Here is a 9727-nt window from a genome sequence, read left to right as displayed (position 1 = left end):
TATGGTTTCACATTTTTGAGGTCATCCTTCCTATAAGGCCTTCTTTATGGTTAGTTGCTTGTCTTCCTTCACTTTTTTTTTGGATCTATTTTTTAAAAGAGTAAAGTAGGATTTATGACCCATTACTAATGAAAGACGAATGTTTAAGGCCAAACCTCCCTCAATATCCATGTCCTTAGTATGATCATAATATTTCTTCAACCTAAAACCATACCTTGATCATTTATTTCCTTTTGATCAAGGATTGGGATCCCCACATAAAAGATATAATCACTTTTTGGGAAAGAGTATTTTAGACTTAACGATTCTTTGAATTTCTTACCCTAAGGCCTAGAAAGCCATATCATTACTCTAGTTCTTTATTATTGTGAAGTTTCTTAGTTTGCTTGGACTCCTTATCCAATAATCCATTCCTACTTGGGTTGTTTTTCTAATGGATTTTCCATTCTGTATTACAATAGACAAAGGACTATGATAAAAATTGATCAAATTCATACCTTTTCCAAGAGATTTTCTTGTAGCTTCCTCCTTTTATGGCCTTGATCCCTGTGTTAAAAATCGTCAAGCTTCCTCCTTGGAATGAGGGGAAGTACCCAATGAAGTTCCTAGGGATATGTATTCCATAATAAAAAAATGAAAGAAAAAAACTTCTTCCTTTCTAACTACTTATAAGGATTCTAGCACCTTCAAATAAAACTTACTTGATATGCCATGTGATTCCATTCTCTTATGATATACCGATTTACTCTCTACTTCTTCTTCCATATGGTCTAAGCTTCCCAAGTTGTATTTCTAATGGAACCTAATTTCCATATTATTTTACTTTTGTAAGTTCTTTCTCTAGGGTTTTACTTTTGTAAGTTCTTTCTCCAGGGCTTTTGGATTGTCTTGAAGTGACTCTATTTATTATTCCAAACCCCTCCAATAATTCCTTTAAATGCATTATTTCCAAACTTGTCCATCCTCATGGCACTTTAAACGTTTAAAATGTGATTGCACCCAGAGGTGTTCTAAAACCCAGCATGGGGGCGATGTTGTAGTGGTGTAAATGTTTGTAAACATTTAAGGAAATATCCTTTCCAACTTTTGTTAGTGTACTTTCTCCTTAAAGGCACTTTCTTAGCTGTGAATATACCATCCTTCTTTGTTCATGGAGGTATTTTAGAATGTGGGTTGAAATTCTAAGGTTTTATGAAACTCTATAACTTATTTGTGACCCTTATTTACCTCTCCATTAAAGGCTTGTGAGCCCTCCTTATCTCCACAAGCTTTCCTTTTGTGACGAAAGTAGAATTTAGAAGGCCCTCCTCTTCTTCAGAATATACTAGCTCCTCTTCCATTTTGCCCTAGTGCCACCTAAGGTACCACAAAACATTCCATTCATGAGTGCCATTGAGTGTTGATATGATTGGAATGTTATGTGGACCAACCATTATTTTCACAAGGGTTTTTTATTCTCATTTGACTAGAATAAGTCACTATTGCAAATGATAGAGCTATAATTCACATGTGATTGATTATCTCATTTGATTAGAGGACTTTAACCTTACCTATGTAACAATAACTTACCTACAAGGAAATATCCTTTCTAGGTTAATGTTAGTTAGTCAACTAGAATAATACTATGTTATGAACTTAACTATGAAATGATATTCTTATGCACCATTTATGATTGGAATCCATGAATTATTAAGATGTTTATCTTTAGGGATTGAAGATGCAACATGTCAATTTTGGTTACAATCCATGTCGTTCTATGGTTATATGGCTTAGCGAAGTAATATGATGTTTTTTGATGAACTAATATTTCTTGCAAATCTATTTATATCATGACCAACACTAATTGAGGTAAGATGTTTGGGAGCAATCTAGATGATTGTTAATCATGTAGTGAAATTCATACCCATGGTAAAGGCTCTTTGCTCAATTGGTATAACTAGAATGATTTATACTTTGTGAGCTTAGGATATAAATATTGATCTAGAACAACTGAAAAATGGTTCCCAAGTTGATTTAGGATTAGAGCCTAAGGTGTTCTAGCTTAATTCACTAAATACCCAGATTATGACCTTAGTAGTTTTACATCTAAATCCAATTTCACGTCAAGTATATTGAGATATGATGGGATGGAAAAACCAAAATAATTTCTTGGGGATATGTTGTTACAATTTAAAAGGATAAAAAGACAATCCCACCTTAAGTGAGGGGTTGTAAACTTTTTGTTTTCTACCTTGAGAAAGAGAAATTGTTATTAACATGTGGTTTGTGGGAGCAACCTAAAAACTTCTCAACCTCTGTCTAAGTAGGTGGAGGAGGATATGGGTGCACTTGAGTTTTAGGGGGTAATAAAGCCCGTCTTTTATTCCTAGCAATTGATTGGGTCATAATACTTCACAGCTTGAGGTATCACAATGCTAGGAGTTAGAGTGGAAGTGTTACATGTAGAAGAACTCCATAGTTGGAGGTGCTATGGTACTAGGAGCTAAAGTGGAAGTGTTTTAACACACTGTAGTCCTTAGAGGTGTGGGGGTGCTATAAATATAGATGCTTATCCACCACAAAATAACTATTTTAGTTAGAATTTTAGTCTAATTGATGTGATTATTGGGCATACTAAGTTGATTTGTGTATAGCACTTAGGAAGTGTTGCCTTATTTTTCTCGTTAATCTTATGTGCTACATGATGGACACCACCTAGTTTCAAGTGTTGCACCAATTTGGTGGAAAAGTGATCATTCAACATGATTTCATCCATATTGACATTCTACATTGAAGAACTGTTTTCAACCAATAGATAATTTTCATCAAGATGTAGGAGTAAATTATTTTGATGGTTCCATTGCTTATTATATTGTATTTATTTGATTATGGAATGATTTGAATGCCTTGAAGATCTGAAAGGCTATAGGATATTTATACCACATACCTCTCCTTCTCTTCAAATCTAGTTTAATGATCTTGCACCTCTAGTTGCTTTTCTTAACGAGTATAGAATACAAGACAAGTTACCATACCTAAAGTAATGATTCAATTCTTGTAGGACTAATCACAATTCTATCTAGTTGCTTTAGCTCTCATGGCCAAGCTCATTGAGATTGAAGGTCCTCAAACTTATAAAGAAGAAAGTGATCAATCTAAATGGGAAAAAGCTACAAACGAACTCGTTATTGAAATTTGACACTTGGGATCTTGTTCCTCTCCTTTAAGGCCATAAAATTGTTCATTACAAGTGGTCCTACATAACTAAATTTTCAACAGATCAAAGTGTGGAAAAAAATTAAAGCTTAGCTTGTTGCCAAATGTTTCTCTTAGGTTCAAGTATTGATTATCAGGAAACTTTTGCCCTTATTGCAAATATGGATTTAATTTGACTTGTTCTTTCACTCACTATTTCTCAATTCTAGGAAGTATATTAGATGGACATTAAAAACACCCTTCTATACAAGGATTTGAATGAAGAAATCCACATGGAACAACCTCCTGATTTTTCTTAGGATGACCATTCATTTGTTTATTAGGTAAAGAAATCTCTTTATGGCCTTAAGTAAGCTTATTGAGCTTGATATGAAAAGATGTATAGTTTCCTTCTTTGTTTTAGTTTCTATAGGTGTTAATTTGATCCCAATGTCCACAAAAAAAATTGTAAGTGGTGATCTCCTCATTCTTGTTCTCTATGTTGATAAGTTACTTATTGCTGGGAGTGAGGACCATTATATCAATTGTGTGAAGTCTAGTCTTATGACCCAATTTGAGATGTTTGTCTTTTCCCTTCTTCATTACCTCCTTGGACTTCAAATCCAACAATCCAAAAAGGGGATCTTTTCTGTCCAGCCTAAATACACTCTTAACCTTCTATATGAAATACTATAAATCTACCCTTACTTTTAAAAATTAAATTTTTAAATGTTCATCTCCTAAAGTTGACCCTACTTTGTATAGTTAATTGGTACAAAGTCTTTTGTACTCGACCCATATCCATACCCAACCAAAATTATCCTTTGTTGTTGGTTTAGTCTCTCACTTCATGTTGGATCCTCATGAAATTCATTGGAACACACGAAAGCATACCTTCACTGCATTTTGGGTACTTATTAGTTTGACATCAAGGGATATTTTCTTGCTCGGTGGTATCTATAAGTTTAGATTTTTTAAGGGATGTTAATGATTGGAAGTTTACTTTTGGTTACATTTTAAACCTCGGTTTGGGTCCAATCACTTGGACCAATAAAGAGTAGCATGCTATCACTTTTTGTTTTACAAAGACAGATTGCCCAAGCACTATTAATGTTGGTCATGAAGCTTTTGTATTCAACAATTATTCATAGAGTTTGGTTTTTCTTCAATGATCAATCCAACCAACCCTTTGGTGTGATAGTGGGAGTGCTATCCACATTGCACCCAATCTAGATGAGCACCAACACATCAAATATATTAAGATCCATATGCACTACATACAACAATGCTTTCATGATCAAGTTATTAACTTGCAATTTTGTCATTCGTATGATCAAGTTGTAGATATTTTCACTAAGCAACTCACTAAATCCAAGTTCCCTCCTCTTTTATCCCTCATAAGGATGAAGGAAATCATCTTTATTGGGGGATAACTTGTAAATCTTCCTTTCATCCAGTTAACTCCAAATCAATCTTATAGGGGGGTGTTAGTGCATAATTATGTGTGCACATTTAATTAATAATAGATATATTTTAATCAAAATAAAGCATTTGAGTTATCAAGATAAGGTTGACTTTACATCAATTAACTTATCTTGAACTATCCATGTCTTGATAGATCTCAAGTTCAAATAACTTTAACTTGGAGCATCTACCTTTTTAAAGCGTAATTAATTGAGTTGTAGCTTAGTGATTAGCAAATAATTGAGTGAGTAGCATGCAAGTATCCGCTTGATCACTATACATAGTTGATTGAGAAATAATTGAGTTTCTCCTCTTACTCAGGTGTTTTACCATGTATATCTTATGTCATTTGTGAGTTTGTTATCATATTATGATATTGTGACTATGTGCAATTTCAAACAATTGCATAGGGTTTTATTCAAGAATTATTGAAAAAAAACATCCAAAAAATTCTTATCCTTCTTTGTAAAAAAATATTGAAAAAAAAAATCAAATAAATGAAGCATGGTACAAACATGAAGAAAAACAATTTGATACAACGTAAGGTCCACAAAGCATAAACCTTTCAAAAGAGAAAAATGAGTTAGAGAATTTGACTAGGCAAAATAACAGGGTTTAAAAGGAGAAAAAATAAGTTATAAATTTACACACGACAAACAAGAGGTAAGTGCATGAAAAGGAATATTGCTTGGAGAGGTATAGAGTAAAAGAGGAGATAAACATACTAGAAATAAAGCACAAAATTTGCAATTAAAAGACAATATGCATGGAACAACTCAAGAGAAGTTGGAATGTACGAGAAATGTGAAAAAAACATAATGAAGTTAGACAGACAAAACTAGTAGAGAGTTAACAAGTGATTAGACAAAGAGAGTTATAACTTTTAAATACATATTATTATAGATAATATACAAAGAGAAGTAATAATCTACAAAAAGAAGTTATGTATATGGATGTGTATAAATGCAGGTATGATTGTTTATTTCGTTTCGCTGCGAGGTTAACAATTTTCAGGGAATTTAAAAAAAGATATAGTTATTTTAAGGTTATTATGTATGGAGCAAGTCAATCATTAATCAATATCGACGAGTAGAGGGGAAGTCAAGCATAAGAGCTATACTAAGCAACAATGTCTAAACTTACCTTTGACAAGTTCAGGATGACAAAATGACAAAGATTCACTTATGTTAGGGAAGAGATGCCTGAATTTAAGCCTACTCTTATACCACTATTGAACATACAAAAATAATAGACTTGAAGTAAGATATCGTGTGATGCATATCATTAACAAAACACATATCAATAAACACTTTCCTGACCCTTGGTTTCATATTCCAAGAGGTCTCTTGGACTTCTATGATTGTTGGCTTTCACTTGAAGCTTTTTGCCTTCCACTCAAGTGAATTTGCCAAAATCACATAACCCCAAAGGATTATTGGCTTCTCCAGTCGATTTTGTCATTTCCATTGCCATTACGGTCATGTAATGGTCCATCAACTGCAAATATCACATAGAAGAGAACCCCCAAACAGTTACGACGAGGCCATATCAAGCCCTCATAACACTTGTTCTCTTGCTTTGCAGATGCCCATTGAAGTGGTTGCTATCATTAAATCCTGAATTTGCTTTCTTCCGAGATAGAGGAAACATAACTAAGATAGAGTGGAGCAAAGTAAACGGTTGAAACCCCATGCAAGGAAAAAAGTGATGGTTGAGAAATGCTAGACCATGGAAGCACATATTTGTCAAGGTCAAAATGACAATACACATTTTTGATGGGTAGAAAAATAAATCGTAAACGGTGTAGACAACGTTTTTGAGAGCTACAACAACACTGATTGGCAGAGGGATAGTCAGGTAGATGATTTATACTAAGCAATAATGTTTAAACTTAGCTTTGCCAAGCTTAGGATGACAAAATGACACAGATTCACTTATTCAAGGGTAGAGAGGCCGATAGTTAAGCTTGCTCTAATAGCATTGTTGAACATACAAAAATAAGAGACATAATATACATATTAATACATGTTTTTCCAACCTTAGGTTTCATTTTCCAAGAGATCTCTTTGACTTTTGTGACTCTTGGCCTTCATCTAAGGCTTTCCATCTTCCACTCAATTGAATGTGCCAAAATCACAAAACCCAAAAGATTATGTTTCAACAAAAACATATGTATATATGTGTGTATAAATGCATGTATAGTTGTTAATTTGAACTGAAAAATTTACAAGAAATCCTAAATGATTTAGTTATTTCAAAATTAATATGTATGGAGCAAGTCAATCTTAATTAATCTTATAAAAAAAAATAGATGTCATAACTTGTTAAAAGAAAAATTACATTTACAAAATAATATAAAAAAAAGTAGATGTCATCACTGGTTAAAAGACAAATTACATTTACTAAATAATAAATAAAATTTGTTTGATTGATTAGAATATATTATTGTTAATATTTTTAAATTTATATTTTTGCAATTTCATTTGTTTAGTTAAGGATCATTATTAATATTTTAAAATTTCAATATTATATGTTGAACAGGTAGAATAAGAAATAAAAAATAAAATGGGGATTGATAATAATATGTTATTGTTAATATTTTTAAATTTATATTTTTGCAATTTCATTGGTTTAGTTAATGATCATTATTAATATTTTAAAATTCCACTATTATATGTTGAACAGGTCGAATAAGAAATAAAAAATAAAATTAATTTGTATTTTAAGTATAATGGTTCATTATCAATATTTTTAAAATTTCATGGTTATATTTTGAATAGGTACAATAAGGAATAAAAAATAAAATTAGTTATATTTTAATAGAAGAAAATCAATGAGTTTAATTTGGTGACTTTGGAGGCGGAAATGAAACAATGGACATATCGTGATTGTCACACTTATTATAGCCGTAGTCTAGCTAGTCAGAAGAATTGCTTGGAAAGTTATGGAAATTTCGGTCATATTTAGAGAAAATCTGGCAAAGATTTTTGTAAATCCAAGTTATAGTTGTTAAACTTCAAAATTTTAGGTGTCCTAGATGTTTTTGATGGTGCTGAATCCATTTCCACTATCAAAAACACTATTCAATAACTGTCTCTACAAGATTTTTTGAATTTTTTTACCCAAATTTGACTACTTTTAACTGTCGAGACAATTCCTCCGCCTGGTGAGACGACTCCCTGGAGAGAAAAGTGGTTTGTGCGATACCTCAAATCCACGTATTTTCTAATTTCTTTTGTTGAATTCGACCAAATTTTATTTTGTATTTTATTAAAATGGAGAATTCAATTACATGGTGTTTGCCACTTAATGTCCCTATGGAGGAGAATAAAGTGAAGGCCACAAGGGACAGTCACTTGAGCTGGCATATGTCAACTGTAAAGTCATTGGGATTTTATTTATTTAGGGATTATTTTTATCTCAGAAAATAAACTTTTCCTTGGCCCAACCACCTGATCAAACCATCGAGCCAAACCTTCAAATCAAACTTATGAAAACAAAGGGTAACCTGGTCCCTCCATGCATCTCTCGCCATTTCCCGATAAGCAAAATTATGAAATAAATAAAAGATCTCACCTCTCGAATCAGAGGGATCAGCGGGAGGTTCACCGACACAATGGGCCATCCAGCCTCGTAACAGGGTCACATGGGGGCCACTCCTTCCGCAAACAATTTAACTACATCGCGGGGTCCTCGATCCGGATTTCTCAAGAGCTTCAAATCATCCTGCTGCGTTATAGCTGGACACATGCAGCAGATAAGCTCCACTGACCTCACCGTCCCGTTTTGGTGCGGCAGGGTAAGAAATGAGATCACCTATATAAAGATTTAATAGTTACCGGCCAATGTTTTCGTTCGGCTTCCCGTCATTGGCCTCGGCGGAAGAAAAATAACAAGATGCCCTCAAATATTTCCAGAATTTTAGCTTCTCCAAATGGAAGACTAGGGAATACGGGGCAATGTCTCAAAATTCAACTGTTATTAAATTTTTTCTCAACATTTAACATTTAAGTTAAAAACTCTGCAGGACATTGAAGCAGATCTCGCAGCAGGTATGAATTTGAGATTCAATACGGTGAGCATTTAGTTTTTATTTAGTTCAAAACTTCGTGCTATCGTTTATCAAGCCATGGAGTGGATCTTCCATTGTGCGCGAGTGCCGAGCAGTAAGTAATGCGTATTTTGCATAGAAGATCTTTCTGATGATAATGATACCCGAAGCTCGGAGAAACATTTGTCCAGGATAACTCCACTGACTGCGGTATATGGAGGCTTTGTGCGAACGGAATTTTTTGTGTTTCTGCTTGCTCTGTAAAGTTTAGTGGTGGAAACGCGGGTTTAACATTTAGAACTGATATAGATCTCAAATTTAATCTTATTTTGATATTCGATCTTAAACTCAGAGTGCTTTCGCTGTGCTAACTTCTTCCTTTAGCCGGAGTTTGTTGTTAAAGGTAGACAGATTTATGTTTGCGAATTGAACTAAGAAGCGTGTGATATTTTCTTTTCTTACATACATTTTGTCAATATTTGAGGTTCAAGTTTCCTCGTGTAGAAACTTGGTTGAAATTACATACTCGGACCAAGAGGGTGAAAAGTCCGCCTACTTCCGTGCAAATAATGCGGATATTGAGTTGTTTGCAAAGCGTCTAGGGCATAGTAGAGAGATATTTACAATCCTGTTGACTTTTCATAGTAGTTGTAGTTATCTCCCATTCATCCGCTTTGGCTCCCCCGCGAGGTATATAATTTCGCTTGACGTGTCGAGTTCTTTAAACTGGTGCAACACCGTGGACAAGCTCAACAGAAACTGAACATTTTAGCCATTGTACAAATTTCAATACTTCATCTAACAGTTCTTCTCCATTATTTTCTCGGAATAAGCGACATTCTGTTTCCTTCAGTTTGCAAACTATACATCTTACTGTTTTGCCCCTTATTATGCAGGCAAGATCTCGCCAGCTATTTAAATGGAATTGTAGCCACATTTAGGATTCTATACTGTCTGAATAACGGGCAGTGTATGCAATATGGATGGGTATGCCCCTGTTCCGTTCATTATATTTATTGCCTTACATTATTTTGGTTT

The 9727-nt window shown here is 33.7% G+C and overlaps 1 protein-coding gene across 1 annotated transcript in view; it reads left to right on the top strand.

Moving 5' to 3' along the window:
- Nucleotides 1-9443: 9443 nt before the first annotated feature.
- LOC149236253 (protein unc-13 homolog) overlaps nt 9444-9727 on the top strand; it is a 129577-nt gene continuing 129293 nt past the window's right edge. Inside the window, exons 1-2 of the mRNA XM_089368821.1 lie at nt 9444-9466; nt 9586-9676. Of these exons, the coding sequence (XP_089224947.1) occupies nt 9669-9676 (8 nt within the window). The 5' untranslated portion in view covers nt 9444-9466; nt 9586-9668. The remainder of the gene's footprint in view (nt 9467-9585; nt 9677-9727) is intronic.

Source organism: Pinus tabuliformis, chromosome 8 (genome assembly GCF_031772625.1).
Source record: "Pinus tabuliformis cultivar Carrire ecotype Pingquan chromosome 8, CPIR1, whole genome shotgun sequence".
In the NCBI taxonomy this organism is placed as follows: domain Eukaryota; kingdom Viridiplantae; phylum Streptophyta; class Pinopsida; order Pinales; family Pinaceae; genus Pinus; species Pinus tabuliformis.
Note: the sequence above shows the minus strand (reverse complement) of the source record. Positions and strands in the feature narration are given on the sequence as shown.